Raw genomic sequence first — 16,634 nt, forward strand, 5'->3', positions numbered from 1 at the left:
CAAAGTTACAGAAATAATTTCTCTTCAAAATTTTTTATTCCTCAACCAGCAGCGCTCTTTTTCTATAGTACATTAAGATATTAAAAAAAAAAAAAAAAAAAAAAGGAGTTTGTTGGATTGTATTTAAAAAGTAGGTAGTTTAAAATAGAAAAATGACTTTCTAGCAAACTTTTGCTAAGAATTTACTGAGGGAAATGTTAATTCTCTAATGAGTTTTTCTTTTCTGTTGGGCCCTTTCTATCAAAAGTGTCATCATTTTGTTAATTTTGGCGAGAATGTAGGAGGTGATCAAGGACTTAGACACTAAAGAGAGTTTAAGAAAAAGGGACTTATTGCTTTCGGTCGCATCTCACGTTATGCACAGTACCCTCAATAATGAAGTGCCTTGCAGAAACTGTTCCCAAAACCTTATTTCCTTTCTCAAAAAAATACGAGGCATTATTGTTTATCTTTCTATGAACTGTACAAAGCAGCATTAACAATCTCAATATGTTCAAAGACGACCTTTTTGTGGATGTATTTACGTGTGGCCAACTGGCATGTTTGTTATGTGACATTGTCAAATTCTCTTTATGAAATTTACTAAATAGCAGGCAAGAATCATTTATGACAAACCAACCTCTTTATCAAACGTACCATATAGCAATGAACAACCTTAAATGAAGAACCGACTGAAAGTGTAGTAAATAGGCCTATCTTTAGGTACCCTTTCTAGCCCTATCCTACTTCAAGGCTCACAACTTACAAAGTCGGACCAACTTACCCATCTCTTTCTTTACTCAGCATCTTTTCCTAATTGGATTGAAAGGGGTTACTTGTCCCTTTCCATTCCACCTCACACTTAGTTGGGGCTTTGGGATCTTTCTTTCATTCTAGAAATGTTTAGCTAATGCAGACATGGGAACACTAGGCATTATGTCACCCTACTAAGGTAAGCTTTGATTAATTCGTGCGAGTGACACTTCTTTATTTTCAGTTTCATTAGTTGAGCTTTAAATTATGATATACTCCTTCAGTCCTTCTATCTCTTAACATAGAATTTGAGCCACCACCTGAAAAGGTGGTTTGATGATAAGAAGTTCTCATGAGCGTCGTCTTGTGAGTCCAAAGTTGTGGATCAAGTAGTGGTATGCCCCATCTAGTACTCAAGTGGTCTCATGCCCTACATAATAGGGTTTAAATAAAACGAAATAATAAACACATTTACAAATTCTTTTTCTTTTTCTTTTTTTCTAACCAAAAAAAGTATTAAGAGCCTATAACATCCATATCATAAGAAAATGTCGCCTTTTTTATTGATTTTTCTGCATTTTTAATTTGCAAAAAGCATGTGAATCTTTTTGGTTATGCTCTTTTCACGAGCACAATGAACAAAAAGATCCACAGGGTAATAGTAATGAACAATTTCTTTTGGTTTTACCAACAGCTCCATGTGCACTTTATTGCATTTCCAGTTTCCACTTCAACTTTTGAAATTTGACCTCGCCATACCCGGAATGTAACTTTCATCATGCATGGGCTCCCACTTCCCAACATATAGAAACATTTTTAACACCATTCTTAAGTTGCGTAACTTTCAATGATGAATCCCAACGTGCTTTTTTCTAGGGCTCTACAGTTCGTCAGAACCCAGCATTCTGAATGACATGGCTTCTTAGCAGATCCAAGTAACATAACATAAATGAGAACAGAACTGTATGAATACTCAGCAACATGATGTAAATAATAACAGTAAACTGTAACATATATAATTATTACAGGAATTATATACTAATATCCTTTTAACATTTCCCAATAACAAATATAATTTTGTAATTAACAATCATTCAACCTTGATTTAAGCAACAATGAAGAGGTATCTTTCTTTCTCCTCTCTTTGTGACACCCAACACTTTTTTTTTTGTTATTAGTATTACAGGAATTTTCTTCTCTTTCAAAGATCAATATGAATCAAACTTCCGAACTAAGTTGAACAGACAAAAGCTCACTAGTTCATTCGTTTCAATGTTAACTTTGTAAACATTTCTAAAGAAAAGCCCTTTGACTCACTTCTGACCAGTAAAACTTATGGATAACTAACCCCAACTGTCAAATTACTGAATTAGTTACCAAGTAATCCAAGGACATTCACCACTAACACATCCATCTCAGGTTTTCAATTGCATCAGAAGAGCAAAGCTCATCTTTTCCATAGTCCCATACATTAAAGATAGAAAAGCTAGTTAAACATCAAAGTGAATAGCTGGAGAACCCCAGCATTTTTCATTTGAAACACATACTACACTAATCAATAAATTACAAAAATGAAAATAAAAGGGGCAATGGTAAAACATTACACAGAAACATGCTCTCTCTTCTCCATCACTAGAACCAGGTTTGGAGGTCTTCTGTCCCTCCCTGGCAATCTTTAGAAGTCTGGCATCAATCCCACTCTGATTGAACAGTTGAGCTAAAATTGCAGGATGGTTTTAATCAATGCATCAAAAGCTGGAAGTTATTGTCATTGGTTACCACCACATAATCGTATCCAAGATTGTTGGCACGATCATGAAATTCATTCATCTCACTACTTGCAATCTGCACGCCAACCAATACATTTGCACCAGTTTCACCCTGTTTTTTTGGAGGAAAAAAGGATAGATATCAGGTTCGATCAATTAAAAAACAATCCTAGGTGTAATCCTCCATATTAGAATATTGAAAATGAACAGAAAGTTTTTGATACCAACCTGCCCACGGTAATGGAACAAACTTATATTCCAACGAGGACTAAAAGCATCCAAGAACTTCATCAGAGCACCAGGCCTCTCTGGGAAGGTAAATCGACAAAGAATCTCATTTTGAACAGTTGATCTGCCTCCCATCTGAAAGAGATCCATAATGAAGTGAACTTAGTGCCATAATCCACCACTACAAGCACATACTCATAGGAGAGAGTGACCCATTACAGACTCTTCGTAAGTAGAGATAATGAGTGTAATACCCAGTTCAAAGCATAGCATTTCGTTATATTATTAATAATTATTTGATGGTAGAACAAATTAAATTATAAAATAATTGTTGAGGACAATCTCACGTTTTGTTTTAAGCTCCTGCAAGTCTGATTGAATTCACACATGTTTTATTAGATTAGTGTAGTTGGTATATGTAACTACTTGGCTGATTTTTTATGGAGTTCCGATTGGTGTGAGATTTATCTTCATGGGCCAAATTGGAGTGTTATTTTAGAGGGGCAAATTAGACACTAGAGATTCTTAACTAAGTTTATTTTAGTATTTGTACTTAAACCCTTTTTTTTTTAATTTAAGGAAACGTTCAACAAAATTTTATTCAAGAGCCGGTAAATCAGCTAACAAAACAATAAAAATGTCAAGAGGAACAGACTCCATCTAGGCTAAAAGCGGAAAAGAAAACCTGGCTCTCCTAGCTAAGGTATGTTCTACATCATTGCCTTGCCTATAAGTATGAGAGAATGACCAAACTCCTTAGGAGTTTACAAAGGATAAAGCATCTTTTACTACAGTTGATTGTAATATATCACCATTCCAAAGAGAGTTGATGACAGTTTTAAAGCCTCCTCCGAAGATGGAATTGCCAAGGCCAACTTCTTGTACAAACATTACTGCTCGCCTAGCAGCTAGAAGTTCCACAGTTTCCACTGAAGAGGGGTTTGGTATTTTCTCCAATAAAGATGCCAAGACCTCACCCCTAGTAATTGTGTTTAAACCCTAGTTAGTCATTGCCATTATATATATTTGCTAGGTCTTATTAAGTCAACCACGTAGAAGGAAATCTTCTTATTTTTCCTGAGTGTGACAACTGTGTTTTGCAATTTCTTAAGTGCTAAGCTTCAAGAGGGCGAGACCACAGAGGTGTTCCTTTATTTGTTGAAGTTGATTCAATCTAACATGTGTTAATATTGATGGATTTGATACTTTACTAGGGTGGATGATTGATAGGAGCAAATCATAATAGGTTCACGTCCAAAATGTTAAATCAAATGATAAATTGAATTTGCTAGTTCTACTATTTTTTCCAATCATCACAACTTATGAGTTTCAACATGAATGTTTAGCATGTAGTAAGGGAAGGCCTGATTGAATATTACGGAAAAGTACAAATGGTTTATATTTATAATTATGTTAGGTTTGATACAAAATCATACAGAAGTTTTATATAGCTAATGCAAGGATTATCATGGTGGCTGGCTTATCTATTAAGAGGATTTTCAATTAGTGGATGAATATGTAACAAGGATATGCACTTAATAAGTTATCTAATTCTGTATTAGGTTCTAATGACATTGCTCTGGATAGTTGAGGCCAAACATGTTTTGGTGATTCGAGGTAAGTAGACTTCAGAACATGATTCCTCTCAAGATATTGTATTGTGTGTGTGTGTGTGTGTGTGTGTGTGTGTGTCAAAGAAGCTTTGCAAAATAGTAAACCTTTTTATGTAAAAGTTCTTATCTATAAGTATTGGAAATATGCAAAATAGTGATATATTGGAAATATGCTTTAATGTTTATACTGATCTGTTATCATACTATTGACATATATTTAAAGGTTTTAATATATTGCTCAATATTATATGTATTTTTGCTTGAGAGCATCATGTGGTGTGGTCTCTTATTGAGCTTCTAGCTCACCCCCCTTCTCCACCCCTTTCATATTAGAGCAATGGAATCTCTTTTGATGGATGATCATTGAAGCCATAGATCGAAGACTTCATTGGGAGCTAAGTTAGTTATTTGACTATGCTATTATGTTTTCTTAGGATAGGGAGCTTAGTATTCGTGATACTATTTGAGATTGTATTAGTAGACTTTATTGTTAAAGTTCAGTTTGATGGATTTTATTAGAGAGTTTGATGGTTTGATTTCTTATTTGTGGATATTCAGTTAAGGTCTGTTCCACTATTTGAATTTTAGTACTTTGACAAGTTGAGTATCTAAATCCTGTTTATGGGTTTGGGTCGTGACAATAAGGTTCTTGATTGTCTGTTAATTTATTTTTCTTTCTTTCTTTCTTTCTTTCTTTTTTCCAAAAAAAATGGTAAACACAACTCAGCATGACATTAGCCTTCACCCCTTACTTTTAGGAAGAGGAGATTCCACTTGGTCCAAACATCATTAGCCAAAACCTTAGTTAACATATTTCCACCATTTCAGACAAGTAGAAATTAGAACTTTTCAAACATAAACAGACTCCCAAGGTTTTACTCTCTCTCTCTCTCTCTCTCTCTCTCTCTCTCTCTCTTCAGGAATTTGAGAGAAAGGAGATCAAAATGTGGAGCTTTCTTCTTTTCTTTTTCTTTTTTTATAAGTAATCAAAGTTTTATTGCATAACATCATGTTCACTATGGTGAACACTCAGTGCTTGAAACAAATACAAGTAACTCAAAAAGAGATACAAACAAAAAGTAGAAAATCATAAATGGGAATACATTGAGTAACGAAGGAAAGAAAGACAGACTAAAAGGGAACTAGCCTGGAGAGTTGGTATCTTCATAATTAGAACCCATCTAATGCAACATTTTATGAGGCTCCAGTAAAAAAATCATTTCTTTTGGTCTATATAAGATGTCTTCATTACAGCATCAATATTTTTTGTAAGGTTAAATTTGTTCAATCATGTGTTGGCTTTATTCCGTAACAAATTTGCTTGTAATTTAGCAATTAGATACCCTGTATATAGGTAGGATTTATGTAAGGATAGTGTGTGTGAGAATGTGAAGAAAACTCAAGATGTATGCAGTCAAAGGAGTCTCGAGACTGGATCTCGCGACTGGTAAGTCGCCAAAGTGGCACACGTGTGAAGCATGCAAGGGAGTTGAAGGGTCACAACAACTGGAGCACTACAAGACAAATTCCAGTCTGGCCAGGCAGTTAGCTCGCGACTCAAACTCACGACTCATTCCAATCGCAAGGTTGAGTCGCTAAAATGCCCTGTTTGGATGAAAACTAACTTTTCGCATTCCTTACAATCTACTATAAATACCCTTATACCCACGAAATGTGAAGAGTTTCCAAAGAGAATTTTGAAAGAGAAACCCTAGAGAAAAACAAAATTGACTAATCCACAATCTTCATCACTTGATTCTCCAAATTTCTCTACTCTCACCCTCTTCATTGACATATCCTTGAGAGGTACATTTGTCAAATCTTTATCTCACCATACCCAAATCAATGAGGAGGTGTTTTGGTACTTGGGAAGCAATTTAGAGAGGACCAATTCATTTGGTTGATGCAATGGGCTTATTGCGGGATCCAACAAGCTAGAGAAAACAAGGTTCAGCGTAACCCTATTAAAGCAAGAAGCTTGGAGGGCTTAGGTGCACTGGGTATATTAGGCTTGGAGGGTCTTCTGTTATTCATGTATCCCAACTTCATTCTCTAGTGGATTATTGACCGCTTAGAGGGCAGTGGAGAGGTTTGTCGCCGAGTACTTCGATTTCATCTTCGATAACACGTCGCCGTGTTATCTTTGTGTTTGCATCTCTCTTTCCTTTCTCTTTACCTTATAACTGCTGCTGTGTTGGTTATTAATTATGGTTTAGAGTGTGTTACCAATTTGGATGTGGTTTATATTTCATATTCCGCACATATACTGTTTGATTATAAGCTTGTGTTGATAATTTTGTATTTGGGGGTCTAAACGTTCATTGGTGTTTTATATGCTATTTGAACTTTCATTTTTAACACCATAAGAACCCATGCATAATGTTTCTTTTTTTATAATACAATTGTGAGATATGAACCTTGGTTCTCCTTGTAAAGAAGACCAGTCAATATAACTAAGCTTCCAAGGCTTTTTTGGGAAGCCATGTCTAATGTATAAAATAAAATAGAGAAATCAAATCATAAGAAAAAAATAAAAATTCATCCAGAGAATATTTACCAAATATCGTAGGTGATCTTTAACCAAGTCACTTTTTGTAAGATTGAAAGTCTTAAGTCGAGAAGATTCCATCCGTGCTTGAAATTCTTCAAGTTCAGAAACCTTGTGAACGCCAACACTGCACACAATATCGAAAATAAAAATCAGATTTTTTTTTGCTTCCCATGTTATTTCTAATAACCAAATCATCTCTCACATATACCCTAAAAAAAACTTTGTAAATTGGTGATGACATTTAAACCATACAGAAGAAAATGTTCCCAAATTCCAAAAGATGGATACCAGTAAAAGTTTGTTTTCATTGAAATAAATGTCAACAGAAAGATTTAGCATTTGTTTGTAATTAATACAAATTGACAAGGGGTTTACCTGTACAGAACAATAGCTTCTTTGTCAGAGTTACACCTATATTTGAATTCAGTGATATTCAGTGGTCCTACCTGCCAATTCATATGTTCATTACATACATTGGAAAAGAAAGCTGTTCTGTAAGAAAAGTTCATCAAAGCATCATTGACATACCAGTTCACAAAATCTTTTGAAGCTTCCAGGCTCCTCTGGCATAACAGTTGTAAGCACAGCTTCTTGTTGCCTACCAACATTAGCCAGTTCAGTCACCACCCTCAGATTATCGAAATTCATGTTTGCTCCACTAGTTATTGCTACAACATTATCCCCCTCAAGACCATAATACTTGCAGTATGCTTCAGCTCCAGCAAGAGAAAGAGCACCTGCCGGTTCTAAAATGCTCCTTTTCTCCTCAAACATGTCCTGCAACATGAATATAATAATATTGCAACTATCATATACCATTTTAAAGATTTAAGCTCTCCATTGAAATGCAGTTGAATCAGACAGAATTTCAACTTTCAACACTGTTTACCACACTGCCTCATGCAGTAACAACCATCAATGCATAATCATTATTAAAACAGAGAAGCTTGCAAACAAACTTTAAAACAAGATAGTAATCTCACCTTTATTGAGGCACAGATAGCATCACGGCTTACAAGTACTACACCATCTACCAATTCCTTACATAAGCGGAAAGTTTCTTCACCAACCTCTTTAACAGCTACACCATCTGCAAAACCTCCAACCTTGTCCAATATCACTCTTTGACCATGATGTAAGGACAGTGCCATTGCATTTGCATCAGAAGGCTCCACCCCAATAATCTTTACCTGAATAAAATATACCAAAAAAAGCGTCCATTATGAATTAGTCATGTCATAAGAAACAAGTCAACCACACACAAAATCAATCCAAAAGGGAAGAACCAAGAAATTATATCTGTTAAGATTTTTTTTCGTATGGGTTAAGTTACACAGGCACCCATAGGTATTGAACCTAAGACATATTCGTCCCCCCCCCCCCCACCCCCCCCAAAAAAAAAAAAAAAAACGACCCATCCCATTATTGAGGGATGAGAAAGTGCCATTTGAGCTAGAGCTCATTGACAAATTTTGTGTTACATTATGAACAATAACTAAAAGAAGGTTAAGTACTTACAGGAGGTAAGAACTGAAGAAGGCATGCATATCATTGGAGAAAAGTTTGATATTGGTTAAAAAAGGATAGGGCTAGAATAGTTGCAATAGTCAGATTGCTTCCAACTCCCCCAACTTAGGCAAAGGGGTCATCACTTTTGATGATAAGACAAAACTATGAAAAGATTTATATAGTGGAAAATAATTAACCTTAATTAATTTCAATTTTCAATTGATGTGATCACATAGGTTCCCTCGACCATTAAATTCATGGAGTAAGATATAAAAAGCATGTAGGGCCAAATCACATTACTCTTTCAGATTACTATATGTCATGCATTAGTTTGGGCATATTTATCTAAAGAAAAATACAGATCAGGTTGGACTCAACATAAAGTACAAAGATGTCCAACAAGCTTTAGATGTATTCACATCAAGTACAGAAACTTGTAACAGCATAGCCTTTAAGGCTTTTTATACACAGCCCATTCTACTTCTGATTATAAGATGCATGCAGATGGTGTCTTGCCTTAAGCACTTTACAAGATCTAAATGATGCTTCCAGGCATAACACAGTAACATAAAGGGTAAAAACTCAGATATCAGTACATTAGAATATTAGATTCCCCGATTAAATTTTGAGAAGTAAATTCCCCAATTAAATTCAAACACACCTTGGAGAGATAATATTGTTTGTAATTTATTAGTCAATGCAACCATGTGTTTGAATTTAATTGGAGAACCTAATGCATTGCACTTAAGGAACTATGCCAAAAGTTCACCCTAAATATTAATTGCTTAGAAAATCATTAGGAAATCTTGAAAACATATCAAACAAATTTAAACCCAAAACTACGTGAATTAAAAATAAATAATCAAAATCAACATACCTCTGGAGCAACCCTCTTTACATAAGCAGCAATACCGGCTATAAGCCCGCCACCACCCACAGGCACAAATATTGCTTTCAACGGGCCTTTCATTTGACGCATAATTTCCATCCCAACAGTTCCCTGCCCCATGATGACATCTGGGTGATCAAAAGGAGGTATGAAGGTACGGCCTTCCTCAATGGCCCTTTTTTTGGCATATGCTTGTGCCTCATCATAGGCATCCCCCACAAGAACAACTGTGGCGCCCAGCTTCTTAACAGATTGCCACTGAAAAATGAAGAAATCCATAGTTCAATTAAGAACTCATATTTCTCAATACAACCATAAATTTGACATTGTACAAAATGTACCTTGATCTCTGGTGTAGTAACAGGCATAGCAATCACGGCATCGCAGCCAAGTTTCTTGGCAGCTAATGCAACACCTTGTGCATGATTTCCAGCAGATGAGCAAATGACCCCTCTATCCAACTGTTCTTTTTTAAGTTTTGCCATCATATTATAAGCTCCACGCAGCTTGAACGAGAAAACCTGCAAACCACAGCAACAAAACCATGAGTATTCAATTAACCTGAATTTACTATTCTTACACAAATAAACCACCAAAAAAAAAGAAAGATAAAAGTTTTAAAAAAATAACAAGTAGCAACTGCATTCAACCATATAGACAATAAAACTTCTGCAAGGGAAGAGGAAAGGAATGAATGTATCATATAAATCACTTAGAGAATAGAAGTCATACACAACAGTCCAGTAAATTCTAGTGAAAACCTACTTGAATTTAGGCTCGGTTTGTTTCAGCATAATAAATTATCTGGAAAATATTTTCCATATTTTTTTGCTGTTTGTTAACTAAAAAATGCTTTATGTAGTCAACAAAAACAAGCCTTATAAAGCTGAAAACGTTTTCCTCTTTTGTAATAGCAAAAAACGATTTTCCAAAACAAATCACTTCCCACCTGAAATTTTTGCATACATTCCAAATTTGGGATCTGTTTTCCCCATTTGAAGCTTTGGCCCAAAAAGTAGAAAATGTTTTCCTATGTAAAGTCTGTATTTGATATAATTTTTTTGGAATTACAAGAAATTCTAATGATTTCCCATGCAAAGCCAATCATTTTCATGGTCACAATCAAACATTAAACGAACCAATCTTCTAGAAAATATTTTCCACTGAAAAAAACAGTGTGCTAAAATAGAAATAGAATAAATGAAAACATATTTAAATTATTTATTGTTTGGATGAGCTTATTTTCATTGTATTCCTTGTATCTAGAAATATAATCAATATATTTCCACATCAAACTCAGTTCATCAAATATTATATATATATATATATATAAATAAAAATTTAGCAGAAGTTTTCAAAATGAAGGGAAACGAAAAATACTTACAGGCTGTAAATCTTCTCTCTTGAGCCAAACCTTGACGCCGAGACGCTCGGAGAGCTTGGTAGCGAACTGCAATGGCGATTCGATTGCCACGTCATAGACCTTAGATGAAAGTATGTTGGTGAGGTAACCCATTGCTTCGAGAATGTCTTCACCGCTGCCGTCTGTAACAGTGCGCTCCGGTACGGCTCCGAGGAAACCCGGAAGGTATTGCAGCGACTCGGGCGAGACTTTCATTCGAGGCGGCGGAGGAGGAGCTGACGTGGACACCTGTAACGGATTTTCTCGGGAAGTCACAGCGGTTGAGGAGATCTCAGCCGTCGGTTTTGACAGAGTGGCGGCGATTGTCAAACGGTTTTTGTTTTTGGAGGCGGTGGCGGTAGTGTGGGTCCCGGTGAAGGTTGGCGGGGCCAAGTCGAAGTGTTTGGGGCGGAGGAGAGAGGAATGGCATGGGGTGAGACGGAGGGTGGAGGTGTCCATGGTTTCTAGAGTGAGAAATCGAATGGTCAGAGAGAGAGAGAGAGAGGCGTCTTGAGTTTTGAATCTTTTGATTTTGGGTTTTGCGTATTTAATTCTGTGCCGAAGAGCCAGGGCTGTTTGGAGGGGCCGGGGGGGTTTTGTTGGCGCGTATGATAAGTAAGATCTTTTTATTATTTTTATTTTTATTTTTTTAAATAGAAATCCTCTTATATACCTCACATTGGCAAAATTTGCCAAATAGCACGTTACTTAGTCAACTTTTAGGAGAATAGCACTCAAACGAAATTATTTAATTTAATTATGTAGCATATTTTTTTGGAACTCAAGTTTTGGGCTAAAATTCGAGTTTGTCTTGAGTTCCAAGAATGTACTATATAACTAAATAACTTTATTTGGGTTTTATTATCTTAAAATTTTTCTAAAATTATGTTATTTAGCAGATTTTTTTTCTCACATTGTCTATATATAATTGTGTAAAATGTATCTACATTTAAATTTATACTGACACAATTGTTTTAATGGAAAATTTTATTGATATGTTCGAATGGCAAGATTTGGTTACATGAATTTGGATTTGGGTTATTAAAATCTAAATATTTTGTTTGGATAGTTTAAATAGGGTCAAGGATTTGGTCGTCAATGGTTTTAAACCTTAAAATCTTTAAATTTGTAATAACTTATAAACTTGGGCAAATTACAATACACCCACTTGTTGTTTGACCAAAATTTAAATTGTCTATCTGTGGTTTAAAATTTGACTCTCTACCCATCTAAGGTTGGCTCCATTAGAGTTCTATAACCCACCTTTGTTAAAAATATGGCTAAATATGTAATTTTGTTTAACTTTTATGCCTCTCTCCTTAAAAAACACAAAAAGCATAAAAATACATGATCAAATAAGATCAAAAAGAGCCCAATGGAACACTTTCATCATTGAATTTCAAATTACATGTACACAATTTAAATTCCAGTTAAACCTTAAGTGGGTAAAGTGTTAAATTTCAAATCACGGATAGGCAACTTAAATTTCAGTCAAACTACAAGTGGATAAGCTGTAATTTGTCCTATAAACTCATAGAATTTTAAAAACTCATAATATATATTTCAATATTTATAGATTTAGAATTAAGGCATTTCAAATCTATTTAAAGTTCTAATCAAAATTCAAGTATCCAAATGCAACTTATATGAATATAATTTTTCATGTTTTCTTGTGTTTTGATAATTTATAAAATAAAATAAAAATAGTTAAAAGATAATTATATTTTTGTTGAGAAGTGGGGACCCATGCATGGTGAAAGTTACATTCTTGGTATGACAAGGTCAAAATTCAAAAATGGAACAGTTGGTAAAACTAAAAATTGTTCATTACAATTTACTGTTACCTTATGAATCTTTTATTCATTGTGCTCGTGAAAAGAACATAAATAGAAAGATTTACATGCTGATGCCACCAGATATGCTCTTTAAAAAAAAGATGTTTTGTGTTTTATTTTTGCAAAGTAAAAATGCAGAAAAAACCAAAAAAAAAAAAAAAGGCGACTCTGCCTTTGTGGTAGGAATGTTATAGGCTCTTAATACATCTTACTATAAAAAGAAAAAATAGATTTGTAGGTGTGTATTCACTCTCCCGTTTCATTTAACCCTATCTTGTAGTTTGGGATCACTCGAGTACTAAATAGGGCTTACTATTACTCGACTCACAGCCTTGGACTTCACAAGGCGATGCCCTGCAAGGACTCCCATCAGGCCATAGAGATAGAAGGAGTACATTATAACTAAAGTTCAGCTAATGAAACCGAAAATAAAGAAGTCACTCGCAACTATATTTTTTGGATAACAACTTTATCTCACATTAAACTAAACAAGAAAAGTTAAAAGATAATTTTTCCACTCATTTTAAGATTGCCATCAAATATAATAAAATAGTATATTTTAAAAAAATACATTTGAAAAATGTTAATGTCGAAATAAATGGTGCATTAGTTTTTTTTTTTTTTTTTTGTGCGGATTTTGTCCAGTGTCCTGTGATATTGGACTCGTTGCGATCATGACATGTGTCCGAAATTGGACACTAGTCATGATCACACTGGGTCCAATGCACTGGAGGCATTAGACAAAAGCTACACCCATTTTTTTTTTTTTACGTGTCCTAAGATTGAAAGAATAAAGTGAATTGTGATTATTGTGTATAAAGAGAAAAAAAAAAAAAAACAGAAGTCAACAAAATAATATTTTATTGAAATGGAGTTTTTAGAATAGATAATATGGGTGTTTTTCTAAAGTGATTATATAAAGTAAAAAAAAAAAAAAAAAAAAAAAAAACATTCTCTTACTACAATAGACAACAATAAAAATTGCAAGAGCAGATGCCAATGCTAAATTGCTAATTTGCATGTTTTAGATTGTTATTTTGAAGGCGCAATGAAAAGATATCTTTATACGTGCACGTGGTGGAATTGAGTTACTCACGCGTTGCTCTTGTTTTAGCGCACGAGTGGGATTGGAAGTGATGTTTGGTTTTTTTGACTTTATAAAGTCTACTACTAACTTCGAACAGTCGAATACTTGTAAATTTGGTCAGAGAAAGTGGCCTGTCACTTGGGAGTTTGGTCATTGGCAAATTTGTCAATCCACAAGGACAAGTACAGTGATACTACTACAAATTAATTAGTCTAGATACACCCTAAAGTTACTATGATTAAAATTGAAACTTGTGTGGGTTTGGATTTAGCAGAAACGCTGAATCTTGCATCGTGTTTTTCCTTCTTCTTTTTTTGTGCTTTTACCCATTTAAGGAGAGACAAACTTTGCTGTTTATGAGATATGTTCCTATTCACGCACGGTTGAGTACTGTTTATACACTATTTAGCACTGTTCACAGATTAAAAAAATTTTAAAAATGGGTCCAACGATACTATTCACACATTTAAAAATTATTTTGCTATAGTGTTTTCAGTTTTCAGTTTCAGTAACAATAAATTCAATCCAAACAGACCTATATAGTCCACAGCCCAAGTGTAAGGATCCAATATATGACTACGGCCTAGTTTTGTTTACGACTACATTCCAAGGAACACTTAAAAGATATACACCGGAAAGAATTTGTACACGTGAAGAGGTTGATGCCATGCTATATACACAATAGTTCCACGTGTTGAATTGTAGAACACTAGAACCCTTCACACTTTTTGGTGTAATGGGAAAAAAAAAAATAGTGATTAGAATCAATTTTAGATTTTATTTGTATTACAAAATAAAAATATAAATCATTTGATTTTTTAAATATATAGAGATTTACATTAATCAAAAGAGACATTAATTTTAAGAATTTTAATAATTATGTCATAAAAAGTTAATCTCATTCGTATAAGACTGTGACAGATCCCAGTTTAATATTTTATTATTTTATTTCGACCTATAACTTACACCTCAATAGTTGTGAATATATTGTAATAATAACAAAATGTCACGACATTTTTAGTTGCGCTAGATCTCGGTATAATATTTTATTATTTTATTTTATTTTATTTTGATTCATAAGGAATTGACACTTGCGTCACAACATTTTCGTAATATCTCTATGTATACATTGTATTTAATTACAATGTAAATTTATATTGTAGACATAAAAAAATTGGCAAATTTTGTACACATTTACAAATTTTGTACAATATTTACCATTTTTTGTGCAAATATGTATAATATTAACCACTTTTGTGTATTTACAATGTAAACTTGCATTGCAAGTACAAAATAAACATATAAAGATCTTAAAAAAACAAAAAACAAAAACAATAACAAAGCTCAAACTAACTGGCATACTTGAAGGAAAAAAAAATAGAAAGAAAACAAAACAAAAAGTGCACCTCACAAATTGAATAAACCAATAAAACACTATTCATGAGCCTTTGGCTCCTTTTATATAGTTAATAGATATGCCAGCTTACATAAATATTTAAAAGGAAAAAAAAAAAAAAAACTTTAGGCACTGTAGAGATTAATGTTAAAATTTTGTAAACTTAGCATTTTTTTTTATTTGATCTATAAAAAACTAAGATCTCAACAATTGTGAAAATATTGTGATAACAACAAGTGTTGTAACATTTTCTCGAAATATTTATTTTTAGTTGTGGTTAATCACAGTCTCATATTTTATTATTTTATTTCGACTTGTAAGAAATTGACAAGTCAATAATTGTGAAAATATTGTAAAATTTGTTGTGTCAATATAACAATATATATACCAACTTATATAAATATTTAAAAAAAAAAAAAACACAAACCAATTACTAAAACAAAAAATAAATAAATAAACAAAAACTTTAGGCACTGTATTTACCGTGTTAGTTGAATAAACCAAAAGCACTGCACAATAGGTGTTGTAACATATTCTCAAAACATTTATTTTTAGTTGTGGTTAGTCACAGTGTCATATTTTATTATCTTATTTCGACTTGTAAGAAATTGACACGTCAATAATTGTGAAATTTGTTGTGTTAGTATAACAATATATATGGTGCTTACATAAATATTTAAAAGAAAAAAAAAAAACATAAACCGATTACTGAAAAAAAAAAAAAAAAAAAATAGGCACTGTAAAGTGCCAGTTGAATAAAGCAAAAGCACTGAACAATAAGTATTGTAACATTTTCTCAAAACATTTATTTTTAGTTGTGGTTAGTCACAATCTCATATTTTATTATTTTATTTCGATTTATAAGAAATTGACATGTCAATAATTGTGAAAATATTGCGAAATTTGTTGTGTCAGTATAACAATATATATACCTGCTTACATAAATATTTAAAAGAAAAAAAAACACAAACCGATTATTGAAAAAAAAAATTTAGGCACTGTAGCTATAGTGCCGGTTAATAATTGTGAAAATATTGTGAAATTTGTTGCGTTAGTATAATAATATATATATCAGCTTACATAAATATTTAAAAAAAAAAAAAACTTTAGGCACTGTAGCTATAGTGCCGGTTAATAATTGTGAAAATATTGTGAAATTTGTTACGTCAATATAATAATATATATATATCAGCTTACATAAATATTTAAAATAAATAAATAAATAAAAACTTTAGGGACTATAGCTCTAGTGCCGGTTAACTAAATCAAAAGCACTGTATATAAGGATTAAGGAAGAAAGAAAAGACAAAAATAAAAAATAAAAAGCACAAAACAAACCAAAAAAAAGACTCACGAAACCAAAGCACTGTAGTGGCATAACCACTTTATAAAAATATTGTGAAATTTGTTGCGTCAACATAATAATATATATATCAACTTACATAAATAAAAAAAAAAAAAAAAATTTAGGGACTGTAACTCTAGTACCAATTAACTAAACCAAAAGTACTGCATATAAAGAAGAAAGAAAAGACAAAAAAAATATATATATATATATATCAGAGCACTATTGCCGCTACAGTGCTTGCACAGTGTAAATACACTGAGTGCACAATACCGAAA

General features: G+C 33.1%; 1 protein-coding gene across 1 annotated transcript; it reads right to left on the reverse strand.

Annotated features, from left to right (window-relative positions):
• Nucleotides 1-1,968: 1,968 nt before the first annotated feature.
• LOC115953056 (threonine dehydratase biosynthetic, chloroplastic) lies at nt 1,969-11,269 on the reverse strand. Its single transcript, XM_031070533.1, has 9 exons — nt 10,676-11,269; nt 9,633-9,812; nt 9,280-9,549; nt 7,877-8,083; nt 7,422-7,670; nt 7,269-7,339; nt 6,900-7,017; nt 2,730-2,864; nt 1,969-2,613 (listed from the first exon to the last, which is right to left on the reverse strand). Exons 1-9 carry the CDS (start codon nt 11,150-11,152, stop codon nt 2,473-2,475), a joined length of 1,848 nt encoding a protein of 615 aa, XP_030926393.1. The 5' UTR covers nt 11,153-11,269; the 3' UTR covers nt 1,969-2,472.
• Between the last annotated feature and the right edge of the window lie 5,365 nt (nt 11,270-16,634).

Source organism: Quercus lobata, chromosome 7, assembly GCF_001633185.2.
Source record: "Quercus lobata isolate SW786 chromosome 7, ValleyOak3.0 Primary Assembly, whole genome shotgun sequence".
Taxonomy (NCBI): domain Eukaryota; kingdom Viridiplantae; phylum Streptophyta; class Magnoliopsida; order Fagales; family Fagaceae; genus Quercus; species Quercus lobata.